The following is a 27,797-nucleotide window of genomic DNA, read 5'->3' as shown; positions in this document are numbered from 1 at the left end:
ACCAATTTACATCATCTATATGCGAACAGCATGAGCACGCACAAAATAAACAAAGATATAAGCCTGGCCCTGTCGGTTAAAAGCTCTGCGCAGTACTGCTTTCACCATTAGTAACAGATATATTATAGCATGTAATGTTTAGCCACCTGGGAATTTTGTGCGTTGTTAATGTAGATTAACAACGCACAATGGGTTTCGCAAGGGCAGAGGAACTAGAGACCAAATTGCCAACCTTCGCTGGATCATGGAAAAAGCAAGAGAGTTCCAGAAACCCATTTACTTCTGCTTTATTGATTATGCGAAAGCGTTTGACTGCGTAGATCACAGCAGATTGTGGCAAGCTCTCCAAGAGATGGGAGTTCCAATTCACCTCATCTGTCTCCTCAGGAACCTTTATGAAGGGCAAGAGGCCACAGTCAGAACTGGGCATGGTCTTACTGATTGGTTTCCGATTGAGAAAGGGGTGAGGCAAGGCTGCATACTGTCGCCCTGCCTATTTAACCTATATTCAGAGTGCATCATGAGAAAGGCCGGTCTGGACGAGTCTTCAGCTGGAGTGAAGATTGCTGGAAAACGTATCAACAACCTTAGGTATGCGGATGATACCACTTTAATGGCAGAAAGTGAAGTGGAACTCAAGAGACTTCTGATGCGCGTACAAGAAGAGAGTGAGAAGTTTGGGCTTAAACTGAACATTAAAAAGACGAAGATCATGGCGTCTTGCCCTATCAAGTCCTGGAGCATCAATGGACAAGAAGTGGAAGCTGTGACAGATTTTCTGTTCTTGGGCGCCAAGATTACCTCGGAAGGAGACTGCAGCCATGAAATTAGGAGACGCCTGCTTCTGGGAAAGAGAGCAATGGTTAGCCTTGACCGCCTAGTAAAGAGCAGAGACATTAGTCTGCCAACCAAGATCCGTATAACCCGTGCTATGGTCTTTCCAGTTGTGATGTATGGATGCGAGAGTTGGACTGTGAAAAAGGCTGACCGCCGAAGAATTGACGCGTTTGAATTGTGGTGCTGGCGAAGACTCTTAAGAGTTCCTTGGACTGCCAAAAGATCAAATAAGTCGATATTGTCAACCATAAACCCTGACTGCTCATTGGAGGGTCAAATTCTAAAGTTAAAGCTCAGCTACTTTGGTCATCTGATGAGAAGAGAGGAGTCGCTGGAGAAAGATTTGATGTTGGGAAAGGTTGAGGGTCGCCGGAGAAGGGGTAGGCAGCGAACGCGATGGTTAGATGGCATTCTCGAGGCATTGCAGATGAAGCTATGTGATGTTAAGAAGATAGTGAGAGACCGGAAAGCGTGGCGTGACATGGTCCATAGGGTCACGAAGAGTCGGACACGACTGAACGCCTGAACTGAACTGAACTGAATGTAGATTATGCTTAATATTGCTGATTTAAATAACGTTTCATACACGTTTATCCATGAATTATGTGTAAACGTTTTGTGTGTACTCGCTGTGTGTTGTTATCTTCTCTTTATATCAATGTGACATAATTGTGCTACAAGCTTCTTTTGATTCTTTTCACTGGGATATGCTGGGTATTACGCTGACTAGTCTGCTTATAGGTCACGTTAGTGAACGGAGTTATCATATAGCACGTATGAGCTTTATTCTGCTCTCAGCGCTGCTTTCGTTTATTTTAGTGTGTTCGTACTCTTTTATGCACCGAACTAAGGGGTTGAGATACCACCTTAGGATGCCTTAAAACTTCCTTTATTTGAAAAAATCCATTTAGGTTCTGCGATGTGCTGTATGCTTTGTGGATGCATGCTCAATTTGCCATCACAATAGCACACGCTCTGTATGGTGGCGATCTCATAAATGACTTGGCGAAATTTAAGTTCACCTTCTCCACCAAATGTCACCCATGCTAAGCATTAAAATGCGATGGACTGCATTATCCAGCCACACCATCGTGGTCTCCAGGAGCGGCCATGCAGCAGCTGCAGTCATCCTGCTGGCACTGGCCGCGTCTGCCGAGTGGCCTCCCCTGGACTGCGGTGAGTTCGGGGGTTCCAGCACGTGCAACTGCTCTGTGCACAACCGCACTCCCACCAACCAGTCGCGGAACCAGAGATGGATCACCTGCTTCAACGTGTCCAGCCTCGAGGAATTGAACCGCATTCTGGCTCCGGCCCGCCGCCACCGCTTCGACAAGTTCCAGCTTGGCGTCTCCACGGTATGCGGACTTTCTTGTGTCCGCTTTATTTCGCACCGGTATAACTTGTCGGGTTAGTTGATTCATAATTTGATGCGCTATTGAGACAAGGACAAAAAAAGAGACAAGATGCGTTTTATATTTTTTTTTATTTTGTGGCATTATACACATGACTACATAACAACTGCTATAGGTTACCTGTTAACCGTTCTCGAAATTCTTCCAGGTAATTTTTCCCGTTTTTTTTGTAGGTCAGCATCAGCATCAGAATCAGCAGCAGCCTGATTATACCCACTGCAGGACGAAGGCCTTTCCCATATTTCTCCACTTAACCCGGTTCTGTGCTAGCTGCATCCACTTGACCCCTGCGAACTTCTAAATCTCATCCGCCCATCTAACTTTCTGCCGCCCCCTGCTACGCTTTCCTTCCCTTGGAATTCAGTTTCTTACCCTCAGCGACCATCGGTTATCCTCTCTTCGCACTACATGTCCTGCCCATGTCCATTTCTTCTTCTTAATTTCTACTAGAATGTCGGTAACTTGAGTTAGTTCTCTGACCCACTCTGCACGCTTTCTATCTCTTAATGTTACCCCGACCATTTTTCGTTCCATAGCCCTCTGGGTTGTCCTCAACTTAAGTAGAACTCTCTTGGTTAGCCTCCACGTTTCAGCCCCATAGGTGAGTACAGGCAAGATGCAACTGTTGTATACTTTACTCTTGAGCGATACCGGTAAACTGCTAGTCATAATCTGCGAGTGCTTGCCAAATGCGCTCCATCCCAATCGTATTCTTCTTGTTATTTCCTTTTCGTGGTCCGGATCTGCGGTTACTACCTGCCCTAAGTAGACATATCCGCCTATACTTCCAGTAGTTCGCTACCTAATGTAAACTGCTGTTCCTTCCCGAGGCTGTTGAACATTACCTTAGTCTTCTGCATATTGATTTTCAAGCCTACCTTTCTACTTTTCCTGCCTAGGTCATCAATCATTATTTGCAGTTCATCCCCCGAGTTGCTTAGCAAGGCAATGTCATCAGCAAATCGCAGAATACTGAGGTATTCTCCATCTACCCTTATCCCTAACTGCTCCCATTCCAAGTCTCTGAATACTTCCTTTAAACAAGCTGTGAATAGTACTGGGGAGATTTTGTCTCCTTGCCTAACACCTTTCTTTATGGGATTTTGGTTACTTTCTTTATGCAGAACTATGGTTGCTGTGCAGCCACTGTATATATCTTCCAGCACTTTCACGTACGGCTCGTCTACCCCCTGGTTTCGCAATGCCTGCATCACAGCCGAGGTTTCAACTGAGTCAATAGCTTTTTCGTAACCAATGAATGCTATGTATAAGGGCTGGTTATATTCCGAGCATTTTTCTATCACCTGATTGATGGTATGGATATGATCGATAGTAGAGTACCGTTTCCGAAACCCTGCTTGATCCTTTGCTTGATTGCAGTCTAAGGTTGTCCTGATTCTATTAGCGATTACCTTAGTAAATACCTTATACGTAACAGACAGTAAGCTGATTGGTCTGTAATTTTTAAGGTCCTTAGAGTCCCCTTTCTTGTGAATGAGGATAATGTTTGCATTCTTCCATGGCTCCAGTACCGTCGATGACACCAGGCACTGCGTATACAGGGTGGCCAGTTTTTCTAGCACGATATCCCCCCCCCGTCCTTCAGCAAATCTGTAGTTATCTGATCCTCTCCAGCTGATTTCGCCCTTTTCATAGTTTCTAGTGCTTTCTTGACCTCGTCTTTCGTCACTGGTGGAACGTCTGACTGTTTTTCCCTATCGCCAATCTCATTACGGTCCTGACTACTTTGGCTACTGTAGAGATCTGTATAGAACTCCTCGGCTACTTTGACTATCTTTTCCATATTAGTGATGACGTTGCCCGCCTTGTCCCTTATCGCATACATCTGGTTTTTGCCTATGCCCAATTTCTGCGTTACCGCTTTAAGGCTTCCCCCGTTCTTTACAGCATGCTCAATTTTCTCCATGTTATACTTCCTTATAGCGGCCACCTTGCGCTTATTGATTAGCTTCGACATCTCGGCCAATTCGATCCGGTCTGTTGGATTGGAAGTTTTCATACTCTGGCGTTTCTTAATCAAATCTTTCGTCACCTTAGACAGCTTGCCGGCATCCTCTCTAACTATCCTACTGCCTACTTCTACCGCGCACTCAGTAATGATATCTCTGAAATTATTGTTCCTTGCTTCTAGGGTAATGTCGCCATGCTCAGTTAGAGCTGAAAACCTATTCTGTAGCGAGATCCTGAACTCTTCAGCCCTCCCCTTCACCGCTAATTCGTTGATGGGTTTCTTTCTTACTGATCTGTTGCGTTCCTTTTTCAGATTTAGGCTAATTCGGCACCTCACCATCCTGTGGTCACTGCATCGCACTTTCCCGATTACCTCTACATCTTGCATAATGGCGGGGGTTGAACCCATTATGAAGTCGATTTCATTTTTAGTCTCTCCGTTAGGACTTTTCCTTGTCCATTTCCGGTTCCTCCGTTTGCTGAAGAAGGTTTTCATGATTCGTAAGTTATTGCGCTCTGCAAACTCAACTAGTAACTCCCCCCTGCTATTCCTAGAACCAATGCCATAGTCACCTACTGGCTTGTCTCCTGCCTGGTTTTTCCCTACCTTGGCATTGAAGTCGCCCATTAGTACAGTATACTGCGTCTTTACTTTTCGCATTGCCGATTCTACATCTTCATAGAAGCTTTAAACTGCCTTGTCATCATAACTACATGTAGGCGCATAGGCCTGTACAACCTTCAGTTTATACCGCTTATTAAGCCTAATTACGATGCCTGCAACCCTCTCATTAATACTATAGAGTTCATCTATATTACCCGCTATATACTTATTGACAAGGAAAGCTACTCCTAGTTGTCGCCTCTCTGGTAAGCCTCGATAACACAGTATATGCCTCATTCGGCCTCTTAGCCTCACTAAGCCCTATGACATCCCATTTCATGCCCTCTAGTTCCTTTAACAGCACTGCTAAGCTAGCTTCACTAGCTAGGGTTCTAGCATTAAGCGTTGCCAGGGTCAGTTTCCAATGGCGGCCTGTTCAGCGGAGCCAGGACACACCCCCTTAGCACCCCCTGCTGCGTCACAGGTCTGACCGCCGCCTTGGTCAGTTGTTCCGCAGCCGCTGGTGACTGAGGGCCGGGGTTTTATGGAGCTTATCATAGGAGGTTGCAGCCAATTACTGCACCAGGGTGGCCAACTCCTGTTCTGGTGAGGGAGTGCGTTGCCGGAGGTGTTCACCGGCATCAGGTCGCACCCCAAGCCTGTTTATGCAATTCCATCGACACGCGGATTATTTTTTTTTTTCATCCGGTGGAGAACTGCGCGGCACCGGGATTTGAGCCCCGGTCCTCTTGCATGCGAGGCGGATGTTCTACCGCTACGCCACCGCTGCACTCACTTTTTGCAGGTAGATTGTTATAATTGTTGCCACTCTCGCTTTGCGGCAACCTTGTGACTTTAACTGAGTATTGCACCTTCTCTGTCCTTGTCTCGATAGCCAAGCTAGCATCTATTTATTTCGCATTCAGAGGTGGCCCTGAAGTACTAGTAGAGTGACATCAATGATGGGAAAGACAAGGGCCTCTGTAGTCCAACTATCCCTCACCTTCGCGAAGTTTCTGTTCTAGCTTGTCTGCTAGATCATATCAATGCCACGTAAGTCCTGACTTTCCCTACATCGGCTCAAATAAGCGTCCCCGTCTTCTGCCTATTAAATTGCGCCCAAACACAGCCTGTCGCAGTGGTTGTACTGCAGCTGGGTTTGCACCTCTGCTAGGAACTTCGTATCGTCATTAAAGCTAAGGAAACCCAGAAAACATGCGCAGTGCACTACTGTGAACACGCGGACGTGTCTTGGTGCTCCGCAGGTGCTTCCTTCGCGGCCGGTCTTTGAAGCAAAGATGGAGACCTTGAGTGGTTACTTTGTGTCGTAGTAAAGGCCGCGCAATGGAGATACGCAAAGCGCAGCTACGCCCCCAAACAAGTGAGGATATCTACTCCACGATGCTGTCCATATAAGCAAACGTCATGGTTCCGAGAAAGCCGTTTCGCAATGGTGACATAAGCGCTGTAGACCAGAAACCACCCTTTCTTGTAAACAAACCTCGCGTGCGTCGCTGGGGTGCACTTTTCGCACCCAGTTAATTACAGCGGCGCCCTCTGAGACCGCCAGCATTGGTTTTTGTACAGCAGTTACCCGAATTCGCAGCTGGGCCACCTGCCGAGCAACCTGTTCCTGGACATGCCTGTCAGTGAGGTGCACCTGTGGGACACGCCGCTAGCCAGCTTCGTGCAGGGAGATAGCGACGACGCGCTTCTCGGCCTGCAGAGGACGCTTCGCTCGCTGGCCCTGCGACGCTGCAGCCTCGACAGCTTACAGCCATTCCACAGGCACGCCCCCTTCCTCCTCATTCCTGCAATGCACGCGAAATTGCGCTTAGAAGCGGTGCTTGCAGGAACCAAGAGCCACTGTTCGTCTGGGCGGACTCAAGTGCTGAAAACAAGTGGCCTAATTATGAATCACTGTTCACACTTCGACCCAGGTCAGCACATTAGTTTTAGCTTAGGATTACGCGGTGGGGCGTCTGGGATGCATAAATTCCAAGATACGCCTCAGCTGGGCTCTTCTGAATACGCTGCACAATGGCAGCACATACTTCCTTCACCATGGAAATCAGTGGACCGTCCGATGAGCAGCAGTCAACAGGGGATTCTCGGCATGCTCGCGAGCATGAGAAGCGTCGAGGCAGCCGCAATATCTAGCCGTACGAGGAGTAGAACGCGAAACTCTAAATTTTGCGACAAAAGCGGACATTTTCGCTAGATGAAATAAGATGTTCGGAAGTATCGCAAGCGTAAGATGGGACCATCCAGACTGGTTGTCCCCTTGACTGTGCCCGCACTGTTGTCGGATGCAGCGGCCTGCTGCGTTTATCACGTTATAACTCAGCCGTTGTAGCTTTTGCTAGAAATAAAGCACTACAGCCATTCAATTCCCATAGTAAAACATGAATCTTGGTTGAGAACTCAAAATTTGTTTTCGGTGAAATTCACAGGAATTCCAGAGTTTCTTCTGGGAACACTTGCAAGCAAGATATTATTTTTTATAGTCGAGTGCATGGTGCACTTAGCTAAAATATGAGAAAGGCATAGTGCTCACGAAAGAAACATTTTTCGCGCACGGTCACAGTCTTGTAACATCCACCATGCAAGAAGACAGTCTACTGCGATTATTCTTCAAGGAGTAGGGGCATAAATCACCGCCACTGTGCAGTTGAGAACAATGTAGCCCAAACGCCACGCTGCACCCTAAGGATCTCGGCGCTTGTACCAGAAAAGAAGCTAAGAAGGCAACTTTGTGCGAGAACGTGACCGGCTAGCAGGTCGGAACTCATCCCCTGGCGTGCACAAGTATTCTGGTACCATACGAGAGATGTTATCATCGGTCATTAAAGAATATTTAAAACGCGAGATATAGCCATTACAAAGTAATATTTAAGCTAAAATGAGCAATAATATCACGCTAATAATCGCAAGAAACGAAGTGTCTTCGAAACTTTTTTGCGGTAAAGACGACTGATTTCACACTCCTGTACGCCCTGTGCTTACCCAGACAAAACTGTGATGTCAGGAAACTTATTCATCCTCCTATAACGTTCCACAGCTACTGATATTAGGGGTCACGGCATTGTTGAACGACATACTTTAAGCCAACCATTTGTTCAAGAAAACTTGTTGTTGGGTTACTTGGTTACAGTACATTTTTTATATTTAATGGCGCGATAAACGCAGGAGAAACAGCACGAAAACGTCGGCGCTTGACCCCGTCGTCTTCGCTCTGTTTTTCGTGCCATGAAATTTTAAGAATCCATTTCCTCCCATTCAAGTACACTAAATGGAACTCAAGAATGCGATCTCTAATAGTATGAATGTCTGCATATATAAAGCGTTTGAGTGAATATAGTCTCATCTAGTAATCGAAAAGAGACGACCACTGTGCCGGAGTACCCGGGTTCGATCCCGACCGCCGGCGACTGCGTTTGGATGGAGGCGAAACAGTGGCGTTCGTGTGCTATGCGATGTCAGTTGTTGTTGCGAGTGAAGAAGGAAGGAAAAAAATGCACTTAAGGCTCCACCCTGCTACTTGCTCTGTAGCTGAGCCACCTCCGCTGCCTCGTGCAGACAGAAATGAAAATAAAGAAAAAGAAAAGGGGGTGAAAGACACGCGTCGCAACAGCCGTAGTCCACAACCGAAACGGTAGCGGATGCAATGATGGCCTACAACAGATAAAGATGTGATAGCAGGCTAGCCCCTGCCGCAAGCGGCAGTGACCTACCAGCCGCAGCCCCGTAGGACTAGGAGCAACCACAAACTATCCCAACCCCTGTCAGTTCACGTGGAAGACAGGAAGGTGGGCGTGAATGCGAAAAAAGAGAAATGGATACCGTAGTGGAGGGCTCCAGATTAATTTCCACCATCTGGGAGGAGGAGGAAATGAGGAAAGGCAGGGGTTAACCGGTAAACGAACTGTTTTGCTACCCTGCACTAGGGGAGAGGGGTAGGTGGGTATAAAGTTGTGGGTGAAACAGGGATGGGGGAAGACAGTGCAGTCACATCACATCATGTCACAGTCATATCACGTAACATAAAATAAATAGTGAAATCAGGAATGCCTTGGTAGTCCCCCCTTCCATAGAAATATGCATCCAGAATTTAATGTCGAAAGAAGGGCCAAACGAGCCGAAGCTCTAGAGCGACGGTTCAAAAACATGGGAGCGAAGGAAGTAGTATATGTTGATGCGGCAAGTGGCAGAACAGCTGCGGCGGTAGCTTCGGTAGTCGATGGCCGAGGGGCGCCGGTATCCACGGCAGCCATCAGAGGCCGCAACATAGAGACTGCGGAGGAAGTTGCGATAGCGCTAGCTTGCGTAGGAAAGGAAGCCAAGTTCATGATTAACGACAGCAAACCTGCCGTTCAAAAATTTTGGGAAGGGGAGGATATCGCCGGAGGCGGCCAAAATCCTCACCCAAAGAACGCTGAATAGGAAAATTCAGTTAATTTGGACACCCGCTCACGCTGCCGTCCCTGGTCACGAGGCGGCTCACGAGCTAGCCCGAGCTCTCTACTTACGGGTAGCCGTCGAGCCCCCCGAACACTGGGCATACGACGAGCGTCTGCAAATTTACGGGGAAATAAACGACCATTATAAATTGGGACGTAGACTGGTAACCCCGCCAGATGTTAGACTAAATAATAGAGAAGCTGTCGCGTGGAGGCGGCTGCAAACTACTACGTTCATGAACCCAGTCTGGGCTTTTCACGCGCTACCAGACCTTAGGGACAATGATCTGTGCAAACAATGTGGGGCGAGAGGGATCCTCGACCACACAATTAGGGAGTGCCCACAATCTCCAGGGATAGGACAAAATATTACAAGTAGAGGAGCCTGGGATACCCTGCTGCGAAGCGCGGACCCTGTGATCTAACATCGCACCGTTCATCTGGCAGAAGAGGCCGCAACAAGCCAAGGGCTACCTGTGCCAGCCTCTAATCCGTATTATTATTATTATTATGATTAAAAGTATTATTATTATCATTATTCTTCTTATTATTATTATTCTGAAGTAACAAATATATATGTTGCACGTTGAAAAACACGAGAATCACGTAACTAGCAGTGTGATTATCACAGTAATATTTTTGCTACTATAGAGTGCGGCTGTTTTTCACGTTTCTTTGGTAGCTCCAGGTGTCGAGACATTTTGCTTGACGCTAATATTGAAAGGACTTCTAGAATATCGCAAAAAACAAGTGGCACCGTGAAGGCCGGATTGTCTGGCCGTCCCGGCCCTTCAAGAAAAAGTGTACGCCTCTGGTATGGACACCATCCACTCAATGCCTCGGGAAGGACCAGCAGTTTACATAAGGCAGCGAAGCACTGGGAGTAGTAGCCGAATATGTCTACTTAGGACAGGTAGTAACCGCAGATCCGGACCATGAAAAGGAAATAAGAAGAATAAGATTGGAATGGAGCGCATTTGGCAAGCACTCGCAGATCATGACTAGCAGCTTACCGGTATCGTTGAAGAGGAAAGTATGTAACAGTTGCATCTTACCTGTACTCCCCTATGGGGCTGAAACGTGGAGGCTAACCAAAAGAGTTCTACTTAAGTTGAGGACAGCCCAGAGGGCTATGGAACGAAAAATGGTAGGTGTAACATTAAGAGATAGGAAGCGTGCAGAGTGGGTCAGAGAAATAACTCAAGTTACCGACATTCTAGTTGAAATTATGAAGAAGAAATGGGCATGGGCAGGACATGTAGTGCGAAGAGAGGATAACCGATGGTCGCTTAGGGTAACAAACTGGATTCCAAGGAAAGGAAAGCGTAACAGGGGGCGGCAGAAAGTTAGGTGGGCGGATGAGATTAAGAAGTTCGCAGGGGTCAAGTGGATGCAGCTAGCACAGAACCGGGTAAAGTGGAGAAATATGGGAGAGGCCTTCGCCCTGCAGTGGGTACAGTCAGGCTGATGATGATGATGATCCACTCAATGTGTGATAGAAGAGGCCCCCTGACCCGTGCACTGAACACGAGAACGAGTACATGGTTTCAGCCCGACGTGTCGCAGTAGCAGCCGTCACCCACAGCCCCGAGTAGAACTCGATTTACTTGCAACTGGTTGTGTTGGCGCCTATTCAGGAAGGCGTGTGCCCTTATTTGGGCTCCCCTGCGTCTTCCAGAGTACGATTTCACTTTCCAGAGGTGATATCTGGCGGCTTACTGCAGGATGGGCAACCTGAGTGCATTGGAGATCCTCGACCTGTCCTTCAACCGGCTGAGCATGGTGCGGGCCTCGTGGTTTGGGGCGAGGCTTAGTGGCAGCCTGCGCACCTTGCTGCTGCGCGGCAATCGGATCGTGACCATCGAGGACGGGGCCTTCGCCCGCCTATACCGCCTCTACCAGCTGGATTTGTCTCAGAACGCCATCGGCCGCCTGGAGCGATCCATGCTGCCTGACTCGCTCTTCTTTCTAGATCTCAGGTGGGGACCCTTCACTCCTCATCTAGTGACAGCATCGTCGCCGTACCGCGCCCGGGTTTCCATCGTATACATTCAAGAAGTGTTCATGATGGAAAATAGCGGAAAAAGTACACGATGGACGGAAGGACGACATGGACAAGTGCTAACTCGCAACTGGGGTTCATTGCTGAAGCACGTAATAAATACAGGTCACTTGAAAAAAATAACAAACAAAGGTAAAGAGAAGCAGCCTCCTATATGGGAAGCTAGGTCATAACATAGGCAGTAACACACAGTAACACGTGCCAGTTATTGCTGGGGAGGGACCTGTATTTATTGCGTGCTTCAGCAATAAACCCCAGTTGCGAGTTAGCGCTTGTCCGCGTCGTCCTTCCGTCCTTCGTGTACTTTTTGCGCTATTTTCTATCATGAACGTTCATCAACTCGCCCAACATTCGGCATTATTCAAGGAGTAATAATGACATAGGCGAAACAAATTTATCTCGCCAGAAACCTGAATCGACAGATGATATGCGCTTCCTTTGCCATTAGCGGGGAGGACTTCTAGTGCGCACAAGAATCGAAAGTTGAACAGACGCCGGTACTGCTTTCCCGCATTTGAGTGCACGTTACAACAGGAACCATTACTATTTCCTGCTATATACCTTTTCTCTTTCACTAAAACATCGCAGCCGACATCAGTGTATACCTGCTTTCAGTCATGTCCGAACAAAGCAGCTTCGACATTGGTGTTGAAACTCGACAAAGTTCGATCCATGTAGTCAGGAAGAGGGCCGACTGCCCCGACTGCGTACCCACTGGTCATCTCACTTTAGAGAACTATATATATTGTCACCAACACACGTAGCAAGCAGCACAACAACCGAGCGAGCCCTTTTTAATCAAGCGAGATTATAGCCGAGGATGACGCTTAGCCACGCGCCAAGACATTCGGCCACTTGTTGGCACTAGAAGATGGGTAGCGGTGTGTCATTGCCCCCCTTACAAGAGGCGTCGACCCGATGCCGCAAACGTTAGGGAACAATAGAAAAGCGGGCCAAGTTATACGGGAGTCTCGGTTTGGACCCTAAAATTGTTTAACGATTGTAATAAGGCTTCATTCTGGCGACGTGAACTATTTCAGACTTCGGATGCCGAGAGGCGCGGACAGTGTCTTGTGGTAACACCTCGTAGTTCACCACGCTGAGGCGACGGAGCACCTCGTAGGGTCCAAAGTGACGGCGCAGAAGCTTTTCAGAGCGCCCTCGCAACCGTATTGGGCTCTAAACCCAGACATGATCGCCGGGTGTGTAAGTCACCTCTCGGTGTCGCTGGGCGTCGTATACTTGTTGGTGCCGAATTCGCTGTCGGGCGTGCGGCTTCTGCGTCACGAATAAATTGGTCAGACCCCACGACAGTGGAGGGAGCAGAATCCGGAAGAAGCCTGGCATCCAGCATAGTCAAAGGTTCGCGTCCACGGACAAAATGAAATGGAGTGAAGCGTGTGGTTTCCTAGAGCGCAGTGTTGTATGCGAACGTGATGTACGGCAGAATTCTGTCCCAGTTCCCATGATAGTCGTCTACATACATAGAAATCATGTCGGCAGTTGTCTTGTTAAGCCGCTCAGTTAGTCCATTAGTCTGAGGATGCTAGGCAGTTGTTTTGCGGTAGGTGGTGCCACTGAGTCGAAGGACCTCGCTCGTGGGTGCCGACGTAAACGAGGTTCCCCTGTCAGTTAAGACGACTGTTGGGGCGCCGTGACGGAGTACAATGTTATGAATGAAGAAATGCGCAACTTCCTCGGTACCACGGGGAATGGGCTTGGTCTCACAGTAGCGGCTGAGGTAGTCAGTGGCAACCGCTATATACCGGTTACCCATGGAGGACTTCGGGAATGGGCCCAGTAAGTCGATGCCTACCTTTTGAAATGGGAATTTCGGGGGATCGATAGGCTGTATGAGCCCAGCTGGTTTAATGTGTGGTGTTTTCCGCCGCTGGCACTCATGGCAGGTACGGACGTAGCGGTGCACAACGGCAGCTAGCCTGGGCCAGTAGTACTTTCGGCGTATCCGTGCCAATGTGCGAGAAAACCCGAGATGGCCGGAAGGAAGGTCATCGTTGCACGCACGAACTTCGTCATGTAGCGTTGTGGGTACTACAAGCAGATAAGCAGTTTCTGTTGGACCGTAGTTCTTCGTGTAGAGCACACCATCGCGCAGGCAAAATGACAACAGTCCGCGCCTGAAGAGCTGAGGAGGAGATGACACGGTTCCTTCGAGGTATTAAATGAGGGGCAAAAGTTCAGAGTCAGCCCGCTGCTTTCGGGATAAGGTGGACGTCGCGATAACACCGAGAAAAGCGGAAACGTCGTCGGAGCCGTCCGCGTGGCAGGGAGTAGGGGTGCGGGACAGACAGTCAGCATAACTGTGCTTCTTGCCGGACTTGTGCAAGATTGTAACGTCAAATTCTTGCAACTGAAGGCTCCATCGAGCAAGCCGACCCGATGGATCTTTCAGGTTTGTCAGCCAGCACAGAGAGTGATGGTCGCTCACGACACGAAACGGACGACCGTACAAGTACGGACGAAATTTCATGACTGCCCACACAACAGCGAGGCACTCCTTTTCCGTGTTTGAATAGTTAACTTCAGAACGGGACAAAGTGCGCCTGGCGTAAGCAATGACGCGTTCTGCACCATCCTGCCACTGAACAAGGACCGCACCGAGGACAATGTTACTGGCATCCGTGCGCAGTTCCGTGTCAACCTCTTTGTCGAAGTGGCCAGCTATAGGTGTACATTGGAGACAGGACTTGAGTTCCATGTAGGCTTGTTCCTGGTCGGGGCCCCAAACGAACGGTTCGACATCTTTTGTCAGGCGGGTCAGAGGCTCAGTGATCTTGGAGAAATTGTGAACAAAGCGACGATAGTACGCGCAGAGGCCGAGAAATCGACGCAAGCTTCGTTTATCTTCTGGTTTGGGGAATGAAGCGACAGCGGCCGTCTTTTCTGGGTCTGGGTTAACACCTCGAGCGCTGACAATGTGGCCGGGAAATTTCAGCTCATTAAAAGCGAAGTGGCTATTTTCGGGTTAAAGAGAGAGACCAGCAGATCGGATGGCCTGGAAAACAGCGCGCAAACGTTTCAGGTGCTCGTCGAACGTGTCCGAGAAAATTACAACGTCGTCGAGATATAAGAGACATGACTGCCACTTCAGACCAGAGAGTACAGTGTCCATCATTCGCTGAAATGTGGCAGGGGCCGACGACAGGCCAAACGGAAGCACTATAAACTCATACAAACCGTCCGGCGTAATAAAAGCGGTCTTCTCACGGTCTCGCTCGTCAACTTCTATTTGCCAATATCCACTGCGGAGCTCAAGTGACGAAACGTAAGTGGCATGGCGAAGGCGATCTAGAGAGTCGTCTATGCGCGGCAGGGAATACACATCCTTTTTCGTGACGTTGAGGCGTCTATAATCCACGCAGAACCTCAAGGTTCCATCCTTCTTCGCGAGAAAGACAATAGGCGAAGCCCACGGGCTCGTCGACGGTTGGATAACGTCGTCCTGGAGCATTTCTGTTACTTGGCGGCGGATGGCATCACGTTCTTTTGAAGACACCCGGTAAGGTCGCTGACATAGTGGGCGTTGGTCATCGGCAACTATAATTAGGTGTTTCGTTAGTGGCGTCTGTCGGACCTTCGAGGTTGATGCAAAATAATCGCGGAACGAATTGACAAGATTCGCTATGCAGCGTTTCTCACTGGGCAAGAGGTGCGGGTTCACATCAGTCTGAATGGCTGCAGGCATCGCATTGTCGAGGTCTGACGTGTTGGATAAAGCGTACTGGCCTGTACATTCTCCAAGTTCTTCAAAATAAGCGACCGTCGTGTTCGCCGTCAAATGTTGTTGTTCACATGCGAAGTTTGTCACTAGCACTTCGGCTTGGTGTACGGACAAGTTCGACAAGGCCCCGAGCTACACAAACTTGTCGAGTTAGAAGCAGTGACATGTTAGCTTCAGCAATGCGACGCGTGCCGGTGCTGTGATCGCATTCGACTCTGACGAACTTGCTCGCACGCGGAGGGATCGTTATGTGGTCGTCACAGACGCGCAACATCGTTTTCCGGAAGTCCGTGTTGCTATCAATGGCTCGCTTGGTTGAAAACGATACCATGAGCTGCTCCCGAAGGTCTATAACAGCACCACACTCTTGAAGAAAATCCATGCCGAGAATCAGATCTTTGCAGCACTCTTGTAATACGGCAAATGTGCCAGTGAAAGTAAAAGCGCAGATCTCTATGCGGCAAGTGCACATGCCAATCGGCGTCATTACATGACCACCGGCGGTACGCATCATTGGCCCAGACCAAGGCGTCAGAACCTTACGGAGTGCCGTTGCTAGCTGGCTGCTCATGACGGAAAAATCGGTGCCGGTATCCACAAGTGCGGTCACATCACAACTGCCGGCGGTTACAAAAATTTCTCCGGAAACAATGCGCTCGCAGCACGTCGGTAACTTCATCGGATCGGGTCGTCGCCGCTCGGGCCGTCGCGTCAAATCGTCGGGTGGAGGCTGTTCAATCTGAGACTTAGCGGTGGCCCCGACCCCGCAGGTCGCCGTGTTTAGTTTTCCCGGTGAGGGGACGTGCCTCTGAATTGCCCAGAGGAGGAGTACCGACTGGGCGAAGCAAAACGCCTCGGAGACGTCGATCGCGACCGCCGTTGTGGTGACGTTGGCTGCATCTCGTTAGCAGCCAGGTACTCCTGAATCTCCTGTGTTCTTTCGCCATAGCGGGGTCGAGGCGCGTTTGGTGGAAATCCTCTCAAGCATATTCTCCGATATGGGCAATTGCGAAGAATGTGACCAGGTTCGCCGCAGTGCAACAGAGCATCCGTCTGTTGGGCGTGCGCCACAAGTGCGCCTTGCTGATAGCGGGACGCTGGTATTGCTGAGGCTCGACGGGGCGCAGATCTTGTTTCTGCTCGACGGGGCGCATGTAGCGAGGCGGTGGTCCGACAACAGGACGGAGTGGATCTGGCTCCGGGGCAGGTCGACGTAAGGCATCACTATAAGTCATGGCGCATGGCTCCGGTTGTGGTGGTGGTGGTGGCTGCACCGCTCGCCGAATTTCACCAAGGATGACGTCCATAGTAGAATAATTCTTTGCAGAGGGAGCATTCCAGTGGAGGTTTTGCAGTTCTTCGCCGACAATGCTACTCACAAGCTCCCGCAATGTCTCGTCCCTGGCTGCTGGCACGGACGTGCAGCAGGGTGTGGGCGCTACGCTTGCCTGGCGGCCGTATTGGGTACTCCGTTCCTGCAGGGAACGTTTCATGCTGGTAGCTTCTCTCGCGAAATGTGCGACAGTTCTTCGGGGGTCGCGAATGATGCCAGCGAACAACTGCTCCTTCACCCCGCGCATGACGTGCCGTACCTTCGTTGCCTCAGGCATGGTAGGGTCGGCCCGATTGAAAAGCCGCGTCATGTCCTCGACAAACATGGCCACACTCTCATTTGACGGTTGAGACCTTGAACGAATTGCAATCTCTGCGTTTTCTTTGCGTGCACTCGAGCTGAATGTTGTAAGCAACTCACGGCGAAAGGCTGCCCAGTTGAAAAAGGACGCCTCGTGGTTCTCAAACCACGTCTTGGCCGAGTCTTGCAGCGCGAAGTACACATTCATTAGCTTCCGCTCGTCGTCCCATTGGTTAAATGCAGCCACACGGTCAAAACTGGCCAACCAGTCTTCCACATCCTCTAACCGGTCACCATGAAATGATGGCGGTGATCGCGGTGCGAGAAGGACGAACGGTGGGGCGTTGCTGGAAGGCTGACTTGTCTGGCTGCTCGTCGTGGATGTCATGGTTCGTAGCGGGGTGGACAGCGGTTCAAACGCAGGTTGTAGGCCTCGGAGGCGAAGGCTGGCTTTATGGACAGGAGTCGCGCCCACGCATTGATGAGCAGCGTCACTGACGTCTTCGGGGGCAACGTACATGGGATCTTTCCCAGCACCTCCACCAAATGTCACCAACACACGTAACAAGCAGCAAAACAACCGAGCTGGCCCTTTTTAATCAAGCGAGACTCGAGATAGACGAGGATGACGCTTAGCCACGCGCCAAGACATTCAGCCACTTGGTAGCACTAGAAGATGGGCAGCGGTGTGTCAATATATATATATATATATATATATATATATATATATATATATATATATATATATATATATATATATATATATATATATATATGTAGGTGGTTGGTGCGTGCACGACAGTGTGGCTTCAACCCCAGTAAACCTTAAGAAAAAGGCTAGCGGCAGATGGGCGTCACCACTGCAGCGCACCGAACATTTAAGGTTACAACGCGGTACCGCAGTATGCGCATCGCGTGGTGGGTTCGATTCTCAGAGGCGTTTGGTACCAACCGGCAGTACCACAGGTACGAGCTTTATCCTGTAGAATATATATGCTAGCCTCTCTATAGAGCAGAAGTCTGCGAGAAAAAAATCATCACCGTCATCTTTAAGACTCGCCTTTGTACACTCTCACCGTTCGTTTCGTCATCGGTTCATACTCGACTATACTCCACTTGTCCTGCCGCTTTCTCTCGCGCGCATAAACGCGCCTACAGCCGAGAAAGGAGAGGTCGTTTGATTTGCTTCCCGGACGGAAGATAGCGAAATCACATTTACGCTTCGATGTCGTGTCATCTATTCAATAAGGCTGAGTTTCTTCCGAATTGATGTTTTTAGCGAGCAAAAAGCACGAGTACTCAGAAACATGACATTATTTGAATCGAATCCCAAAAGCAAACCCGAGAACATAATTTTCATTTTGATATTATGCAGGTTGGGATAATTGCCGACCTCTGCTTTTTAGGATGAGTGGGCAAGATGGTTCACAAATATCTAAACCTAATTCGTATGCAGGAGCTGGCTGTATTCCAAAAAGGTAGGGAATAAAAACTTATGACCGTGGTACGCAAGTCGCAACAATGGCAGGAGACGGGACCTTATCAGTTCCCGGACGTACAGGCTGCTTTTGTTGTGGTTAGAGATTAAAGCGGACACATACCTGCAAAAGCGGCGCTTTATCCCGCTCTGGTGGTGCAGTGGTAGGACGCCCGACTACTGTGCCGGAGTACCCGGGTACGACCCCGACTGCCGGCGGCTGCGTTTCGATGGAGGCGAAATGAAGTGGCATCCGTGTGCTGTGCGATGTTAGTGCACGTTAAAGATCCCCAGGTGGTTGAAATTACTCCGTAGCGCTCCACTAAGGCTCCTCTTTCCCTCTTTCCACTTTCACTCCCACTTTCCTCTTCTCTCTTTCCTCTTTCACTTTCACTCCCACCTTCCTCCTTCCTTGCCCCGCCGGGGTGGTGCAGTGGTAAGACGCCCAACTACTGTGCCGGAGTACCCGAGTTCGAACCCAACCACGGCGGCTGCATTTCGATGGAGGCGAAAGGAAGAGGCGTCCGTGTGCTGTGCGATGTCAGCGCACAATAAAGATCCCCAGGATTTATTATATATATATATATATATATATATATATATATATATATATATATATATATATATAATATAATATAATATATAATATATATATTATATAATATAATATATAATATAATATATATATATATTTATATATATATATATATATATATATATATATATATATATATATATATATATATATAATAGAGCGAAGGGTACGCTTCATTTAAAGAAACATTTTATTAGACTCGACGTTTCGATCGGAGACCGATCTTTCTATATATATATATATTGTGGGATTCCCTACGGAGCTGCGGCTCCGCTCTCAGAGCAAACAACGCTCTCCGCTAGCTCAGACCACAGTGGTGGCCCCCAAGAACGACACGAACACCGAGGACCAAAGGGTAACCGGTGTAATGGTTTTCCTCAGCCGCGCACGCGCGATCAACCAAATCAGTTCACCTGGTTCCAGTCCCTCTTTTCCGGACGCGTCAGCACTGCTGGCCCGTCCGGTCCGCTCTGTCAGAGGTTGCACATCACCACACACACCACACGCGCACTCCCTCTCCCTGAAAACCACACCCAGCCAACACATCGCGCTCTTCCCCTGCCACAGCAGTCGAAGGAGAGAGGAGGAAGGAGGCTGTCACGTGATGCAGAGAGGAGACGCAACACCTCACCCTCGCCACCGCGTCGTAGCCAGGAGGGGAAGTAGTGGCGATATGTTCCTTCCCACACCCCTCCCACCTCAATCGAGGCGTCCGCCCGGGGGTGCAGGCGCGCTTCGCTTCCACCCTTTAGTGCCGTTGGTCTGGCTTCTCGGCAGTTCCCTGCCGCTGGACACTAGGTTGCGCCCCGGAGAGGCAGGCTCTGCATCTGGGATCTTAGTCGCTGCTGCCAGGGTGAAGGCGCGAAGTTCGAAAGCTGGAATCGTGGTGCGCCGCTTGCTTCAAGCAGCGTCGACGCCCTGGGATTGTCAACCAGGGCAGGAGGCATGGCTTGTTCATCTTCTCCAGCCAGGGATGAACAGACGTACTCGGGTCCGGGAAAGCCCAGACTGCGGCGGGAGAGGTCAGAGTGAGCCCAGACTGCGGCGGGAGAGGTCAGAGTGCACTGGTATCTCCTCCCCCTCCCGTTCGTTATTCGGTGGAGCTCGAATGCGAGCTGCTCCAAGAATTTTTTCAGGCTGGCGCAGCCACAGGGCGCGCTGTCTAAACATCACCTTCGCTGCTGTCGCCGCCTGAATGCAGACAGCGTGGCCCATGCGCCCGGAGTGTCGGTGTCATAAATAAGGCCAGTCGGCGGGCTAGGTCCCTCTGAACGTGCTCAGCACAGGCTTCGCGTAGAGGAACACTGCCGGCTTGTGTGTCGACACGCGCCAGATAAACACGAGACCTCTCGTGCCCTTGCGGTTGACATTAGGCGACTTCGCCTACCTTCCGCACTGTAACATTGCGGAAAGGACTGCCTTCCCTTGCATGCGCTTGCGCGCGAACTCGCGCGTCTGGCGTTCCTCCCTCAATAGCTCGAATGCGAACTGTGCAAGCAAGGAGCGCGTTTGAGGCCTGCTTGTGCGCTCTCACGCATGCGGCCTCAACGATCTCGCTGGCTGCGGGTGTTATAGCGATGCCGGTAGAGACTGCTCTCAGCATCGCCCGCCTCGGCGCTCTCCGGACCGAGAGGCGTTTCAGCTTCCGCAGCATCTCTCTGGAAATACTGCTACAGCTCTCCCACATGAATGGGTCCGCTTATTCGGCCCGAGTGCGGGTCTTTCAGTCGGTAAATCAGCCGCGACTGTTTCTCTGCGATCACAATTGGCCCGACCCATCGGGGCGCGAGGCCGGCCGCGAATCCCGCGGATGCATCGCTGAGAACATGATGTCGCCTCAGAACCGTGTCTCCCAACTAGAACTCAAGGTCCCTGTGGGCTTGGTCGTAGCTCGCCTTTTGGCTTGCCCTGGCCTTCTCACGGCTGCGGCTCGCCTCCTTAATGGCATTGGCCAAACGCTCTCGTAATCGCCGTGCGTAGTCGTCGACATTGGCCTCGACTTTGCGAACATCGTCCGACCTATGGGTCAGGACCGTGTCCGTTGGCGTGTTCAGCTGCCTGCCAAACATGAGAAAAGCCGGCGTGAAGCCAGTCGAGCGATTTACACTCGTGCGCAGAGCGAAGGATATGGCGTCCAAGTGCTCATTCCAATCATTATGCGACCGCGCATATGCGCCCAGGAGCGGCTTGATATCCCGATTGCGGCGCTCGCTCACGTTGGACTGGGGATGATAGCACGTGGTTTTCTGCTGCCGTACACCCATTGCCGCGCACGTATCACGAAACACCTTCGACGTGAAATACGTGGCGTTGTCGGTTATCAGTCGCTCTGGAAAGCCAAAACGACAAAACACCTCCGACAGCTTTCCCAAGATCTCCTGGGCAGTAGCTTTCCGCAGAGGGTACAGTTCAGCGAAAGCGCTGAAATGGCACGTAACGACGAGCACGTATTTGTACCCCTTTTTGCTGCGCGGCAGCGGCCCCATCAAATCGCACACCAGGATTTGCCATGGCTTCGTGCTTATGATGGGCTGGAGTAAGCCAGGTGGTTTGCCACCTCGAGGCTTCCTCTCTTGGCAGATGTGGCATGTTCGCACGTAACGACATACGTCAGCCTTCATTCCGGGCCAGGTAGCGAACCGACAAAGCTTCCGCCATGTCTTTGGGGCGCTCCCGTGACCGTCGGCGTCGTGATAGTGCCGCATAGCGGCGCAGCGCAGTTTGCGCGGAATCACAACTTTAAAGCACTCACTGGAGGCTTCTTTGTCTGGCACGTATTTTAGCAAAGCTCCTTCACAGTAGCAGGAAGTTCTCCAACTCACTCGTAGCAATACGAGCTACACTAGAGTTAGCGCCAACCACACTACCAGTGGCTTCACAGCGCAATTTGGCCTGAGTTGTCAGAGCATCCGTCTCTTCACTAAGACAATTGATTAACTCCTGACAGTACGAGTCTTCCTGCTGAGCCCTGAGAAGCTCTTCTCTGCTGAACGCAACATCGAGGGGGACTACTGCTCCCACAAAGCGCACGTGCTTTCGGGGCTCCGCAGGCGGGGTTCTGTCCGCTGCGCGCTCCCTACGCAGAGGGGGACACAGCTGCCCTTCCGTCTCCTCCTCGTCTTCGCCTGCCGGTTGGGTGTCAGTGACCGGCGCCCGTGACAGCGCGTCCGCGACTGCATTGGCAGTCCCTTTTCGGTAGCGCACTTCGAACTCGAGGCGTTGTAGTGTCAGGGCCCACCGCGCAAGCCGACCGCTCGGCTCGCGCAGGCGTTTCAGCCATGTTAAGGCCATGCGGTCGGTCTCGACCGTGAAACTTGTTTCTTCTACGTACATTTCGAAACGTCGCAATGCGCAGATAATGGCCAAACATTCCTTTTCCGTCGCTGAGTAATTGCGTTCTGCCGGCGAGAGCGCCCGGCTCGCAAACGACACTGGTCGCAGCTGATCCCCATCCATCTGGAGGAGTACAGCGCCCACTCCGATATCACAGGCATCGGTCTGGATAACGAATGGCTTGTTTAGGCCAGGCAGCTTCAGAGCTGCTGTCTCACCGATGGCGTGCGAGAGCTGGCGAAAGCTCCTTTCCTGCTCATCTCCCCATTGCCAACGGGAAGACTTTATTAGCAATTGTGCCAAGGGCGCTTGCAGGCGCACACAGTTTGGAATGAACTGTCGGTAGTATCCCACCATACCGAGATATCGGTGAACAACGCTGACATCTGTAGGCGCAGGAAACTCCAGGATCGCCCGAAGTTTCTCTGGATCAGGAGACACCTGCCCCCGTTCAACTCGATATCCAAGCAAGCTCACCTGAGCCTGGCATATCTGCGCCTTTGCAGGATTGAGCGTAAGGCCAGCGGACCTGAGCTTTCCCAGAACGTCTGAGGTGATCGAGGTGTTCCTCGAATGTGTGGGAATAGACGATCACATCGTCCAGGTAGGCGGGGGCGTGCTGTCATCGGGCATCGCCGAGTACGCGGTCCATTAGTCTCTGGAATATGCTCGGAGCGCCAGACAATCCAAAGGGCATTCTTCTGAAGTGGAAAAGTCCTCTGTGACATGAGAACGCCGTTTTGTACTCATCGCCTGGTCGCATTTCCACCTGCAGATGCCCCTTGCTGGCGTCAAGTATCGAAAAGAACTGAGCGCCGCCAAGATTGGAAACAATCTCGTCTATTCTCGGAAAGGGGTACGCATCTTTCTCCGTGACCTCGTTCAGACGCCGATAGTCCACGCACAAGCGCCAAGTGCCTTTCTTTGGCACGAGCACCACTGGGCAACCCCATGCACTTTGAGAACGACATATAAGACCAGCATCGAGCAACTCCTGGAGCGCCTCATCGATCGCTTGCCTTTTAGCAGCGCTGACGGGCTTGGGTTACATTTCCAGGGCAGCGCGTCACCCGTGTTTATGCGGTGCTGCACCAGATTGGTACATGCCGGTTGGTCTGTGAACATTTCGTCAAAGTTGTGTAGCAACGACAAGAGTCGGTCACGTTGGTGCTCTGTCAGCGCACCGGCATCGGCCAGCAATCTCTGCATTTTCTTTTCCGAATGCAGATGAAAAGCGTGCTGACAGGCCGCCGCTGCCGATCGCGGCAGCTGACATGGAAACCCACTGTCTCTTTTTCCTCCGGCAGTGGCCGGGGTTGTATGCGTCTTCTTCTCCGACTGCGGAGAGGGAGCATTTAGACGGGCCGCCCTAACTGAGCTCGGTCGGGGGGGCGAACAGCGCTCATAGGAGGTATGCCTCCCGTCTGCGAGCGGATCGGCCGTGCGCGTTAACAACGATTGCGTTGTAACCGGCGGTTCGCGATGGCCTGAGCGGGGCATACGGGCTCTGCCGATAACCCCCACTGGCGATATCAATCACCAGTCCAGTTTTAGCCAAGAACTCTCGGCCTAGGATAATTGGTACTGTCAGGCCAGGCAGGTGAACAAAATGCATTCTGCGTACACGCTTATCGTAGCCCACTACGAGGCGAATGTCACCGCAGGAGCGCACCTCTCCGCTAGCGAGCAGGAGGGGCGTTGTTCGCTGTTGCATCCGAACGGACCGCCGTCGGAGCTGGGAAACGGCCGCGTCTCCAATGAGCGAAATGTTTGCACCCGTGTCCAGCAGTGCCTTAAATGTTGCTCCCGCTACGGTGAGGTCAACAAAAGGCGTGTTAGTTGGCTCTCCAACTTTGAATGCGGACGTGACGGATACAGCCTTCCGAGCGTTTTCAGCCTCCGCCGGTGCTGCTACCGGCGGCCTGCCTCGTTTCCCGATCTCGAGGGGCAGTTTCTGGCTATGTGACCAGTTTGGCCACAGCTAAAGCAGCGCACAGATCGCCATGCTTCTTGCTGCAACGCTCGGCGGGTTTCAGAGGCACCCCGACCGTCAGGCCGTATGCGGCCCTCCGGGGGTGCGTTCTGAGTAGGTGCGGACTTTCGCGGCTGAACTCCGGTGAACTCACGTGGGTTTAAATCAGCACTGCGCAACCGGTACCCAAAGGGATCCAGGGCGCGATTCGATATTTCGAGCGGCAACGGCTCGCCCGTGAACCCACTTCACTCCTTACCGTTGGGGCGCCGCTCCAGGCACACTTCGGCTCTAGTGATTCTCGAGCCGGTGGCGGGGGCCGGTATTTACGGGCCGCAGAAATCTCAGCCTGGACTCTGCGAGCTTCAATGGCAAGCTCGTTCAGGTCGCTGCATCGGCAGCTGCTCAAGTAAAGGGCAAATGTGGGGTGGAACTGGCGGAGGACGCGTTCCACTCGCTCCGAATGCGAAGCTTCCGTGTCGGCGTACTCGTACAATTCCTGCATCGCTCGTACGAACTCTACAAGCAATTCATCAGGTGCCTGTGTCCGCAGCTCCACTTCTCGCCGCATTCGCTGCTTGTAATCGTACGGAAGAAACTCCTCCCTGAACAAGCGTCGAAAGTCAGACATAGTGCTCGCTTTGTGGCCTACCAATAGGTACCATCGGGCGGCTTGATCGACGAGTGCAACTGGCAAAACTCGTCCCAAAATATCGCTCTCGCTCAGGTCACTCGCAAGCTCATACCGGCGCAAGGCCAGTAGGAAGTCATTTGCGCTCTGCGTGTCGCTGTAGCCACTGTATGTCGGTATCGGTACGCCGATCCGAGGGCCAGGCGAGTGCGCCTGCTTCAACAGCTGTTGCAAAGCGGATGCGAGGACGTTTGCGGCGTCTCCCTCCGCGTGACATACTGCGCGCTCACTAGCCATTGGGTGTGATTCGCGTGCCGCTGTTGCGGGCGTTCTCCAATCGGGGCCAATGGGCCATTCCGACTGAATACCGGGGGGAATAAAGCCTTCGCCAACGGGCGGTAGCTTGTGATGCAACGCGGGATCTCCCGATGCTGGGTACGCTGCATGCCTCTCCGTCAAAGGACGGGGAGCGCTCGCCGCATTGGCGGGTGTAGACGCAATTTGGCTACCGGGCCAGCCTGTGTGCGCAGCGGGTGAAAGGAGCGAAGAGTAGCCGCCGCCGACGGGCGAGGTTTGTACGAGTAATTCAGGATTGCCTGTATTAAGACTCGTTTGGCGAACTGCATTGGCAGTCGCACCTGTTACATGGCGGAGCGATTGGGCCTGGAAGCCACTGCCACTGGGCACGGGCTTCGGAAGCTGGCCAGGAGTTCGCGGCGCGAACATACTAGCGCGACCCGCATCGGCGGGTGCGCCAGGGGACACGTTCAAAAGAACGGAACTTCTATAGCCACAGCCATCGGACTGTTCCGGCTCGATGTGCTTACCGGGAATGCCCGGTGCAAAGTTTCGGACGGTAGCCGCGCCTGCGGCATCATGCAACACGTCCAATTGACCTCCCAACATCGCATCGGCGGTTAGATTTGATGTAGCCAAATGGCTAATGCTCGAGATCTCCCGAGCTTGGCCGCAGACGTCGTCCAACATCATTAAGTCAGACAGCTCATAGCGCGGGCTGGTCAAGTTGTTCATACAGAGCTAGCTTTCCCCGCTGCAACGCCAACAGGGACCCACGTTGGTGCGCCAAAATGTGGGATTCTCTACGAAGCTGTGGCTCCGCTCTCAGAGCAAACAGCGCTCCGCTAGCTCAGACCACAGTGGTGGCCCCCAAGAATAACACGAACACCGAGGACCAAAGGGTAAACCGGTTTAATAGTTTTCCTCAGCCGCGCACGCGCGATCAACCAAATCAGTTCACCTGGTTCCAGTCCCTCTTTTCCGGACGCGTCCGCACTGCTGGCCCGTCCGGTCCGCTCTGTCAGAGGTTGCACACCGCCACACACACCACACGCGCACTCCCTCTCCCCGAAAACCACACCCAGCCAGCACATCGCGCTCTTCCCTTGCCACAGCAGTCGAAGGAGAGAGGAGGAAGGAGGCTGTCACGTGATGCAGAGAGGAGAGGGCACACCTCACCCTCGCCGCCGCGTCGTTACACTATATATATATATATATATATATATATATATATATATATATATATATATATATATATATATATATATATATTGTAACGAGGTTTCTTAACCTGGCGATCCGAGAGAGAGATCTCGCTGAAGCGTCAGTACGAGGCTTCTTCAAGAACATGGTCTCGCGCCGTGCGCTCGCGGTGCGCACGCCTCCGAAATTCATATTCCTTTTTGGAATTACCCCCCGGTGAAAAGACGAGCCATCCTGGCGGCCCACGGTGATGGCAACACAGACGGGTCATAGTATGGTTTGAGGCGGCCCACATGGACAGTTTCGCGGCTACGTCGGCGGAGGTCAGAGGGTGGCCTCACGAGTTCCACGATATAGTTGACTGGGGAAGTGCGGTCAAGAAACCGATAGGGTCCATGATATTTGCGCTGAAGTTTGCAGGAGAGACCGGGAGTTGTGGATGCCACGCGAAGCCAGACGAGAGAGCCGGGTTGGAAGATGTCAAGAGTGTGAGCTGAGTCGAAGCGCGACTTTTGGCGTCCCTGCTCTCCGGATGTCAAGACTGAGCTAGCCGACGGCATTCTTCAGCGTGTTTGGAAGCTTCAGAGACAGTGGTATATTCGGATTCCTCTTGCCGATAAGGCAGGATCGTGTCCAACAGAGAGGAAGGTTTACGTCCGTAGCGGAGAAAAAACGATGAGAAGCCAGTAGCGGTCTGTGTGGCGGTGTTATCATAAGGTACGTTACGAATGGTAGGAGCCGGCCCCAGTCGGAATAGTATGGTGCGACGTACATGGAGGGCATACCGCCCAAGGTGCGGGTAAACCTTCCCGTCAAACCATTTGTTTCTGAATGGTATGCCGTAGTAGTCCGGTGAGTGATGTTGCATATTTGCATAAGGATTCCACTACCGCCGAAAGGAAGACACGTCCTCTGTCACTCAAGAGTTCGCGGGGTGCACCATGGCATAAAATGAAATGATGCTAGATGAAGGATGCAACATGGGACGCCATAGCCTCCGGGAGAGCCGCGGTTTCAGCGTAACGAGTGAGGTGGTCAATGGCTACGATAACCCAGCGGTTGCCGGCAGCAGTTATGGAAGCGGTCCATAAAGATCAATCCCGATGCGGTCGAAAGGGTGTGAGGAGCAAGGAAGAGGCTGCATCGAGCCGACTGAGGTGTGAGGGACAGACTTGCGACGCTGGCAGTGGGCACGAGCGCACGCACTTGCGGACGTAAGTAAACATACCGCGCCAATAATAGCGAAGACGAAGCCGTGAGTACGCTGTAAAGGCGCCGGCATGAACGTACTGTGGGTCATCGTAAAAGAGTGTGCAGATTTCCGACCTCAAGCGAGCAGGGATGACAAGTAGCCACTTCCTACCGTCAGATGAGTATTTACGGCGATACAGGAGGCCGTCGTGAATGGCGAAGTGAGCAGCCTGGCGGTGGATAGCACGAGGTACTAGCGAAGCCGATGGTTCCGAGAGGAAACTGATAAGGCGAGCTATCCAACGATCCTGTTGATGCTCACATGCCATGCTGCGCAAGGGATGCGTCAACGAAGAGCACCCGACGCGGGAACGGCA

The 27,797-nt window shown here is 51.5% G+C and overlaps 1 protein-coding gene across 3 annotated transcripts in view; it reads left to right on the top strand.

Annotated features, from left to right (window-relative positions):
• LOC146210096 (uncharacterized) overlaps positions 1-27,797 on the top strand; it is a 178,057-nt gene that overhangs the window by 50,229 nt on the left and 100,031 nt on the right. For 2 of the 3 annotated variants that reach the window (XM_084607629.1, XM_084607615.1), the window contains exons 2-4: positions 1,919-2,192; positions 6,431-6,612; positions 11,009-11,263. In XM_084607629.1, coding sequence (XP_084463755.1) covers positions 1,919-2,192; positions 6,431-6,612; positions 11,009-11,263 — 711 coding nt within the window. The remainder of the gene's footprint in view (positions 1-1,918; positions 2,193-6,430; positions 6,613-11,008; positions 11,264-27,797) is intronic. The other variant, XM_084607621.1, reaches the window with a different exon arrangement.

This window comes from Amblyomma maculatum, chromosome 1 (assembly GCF_055883805.1).
Source record: "Amblyomma maculatum isolate TAMU_Amacu chromosome 1, ASM5588380v1, whole genome shotgun sequence".
NCBI lineage: Eukaryota > Metazoa > Arthropoda > Arachnida > Ixodida > Ixodidae > Amblyomma > Amblyomma maculatum.
The sequence above is the reverse complement of the archived record's forward strand: the minus strand, read 5'-3'. Positions and strand labels throughout refer to the sequence as shown.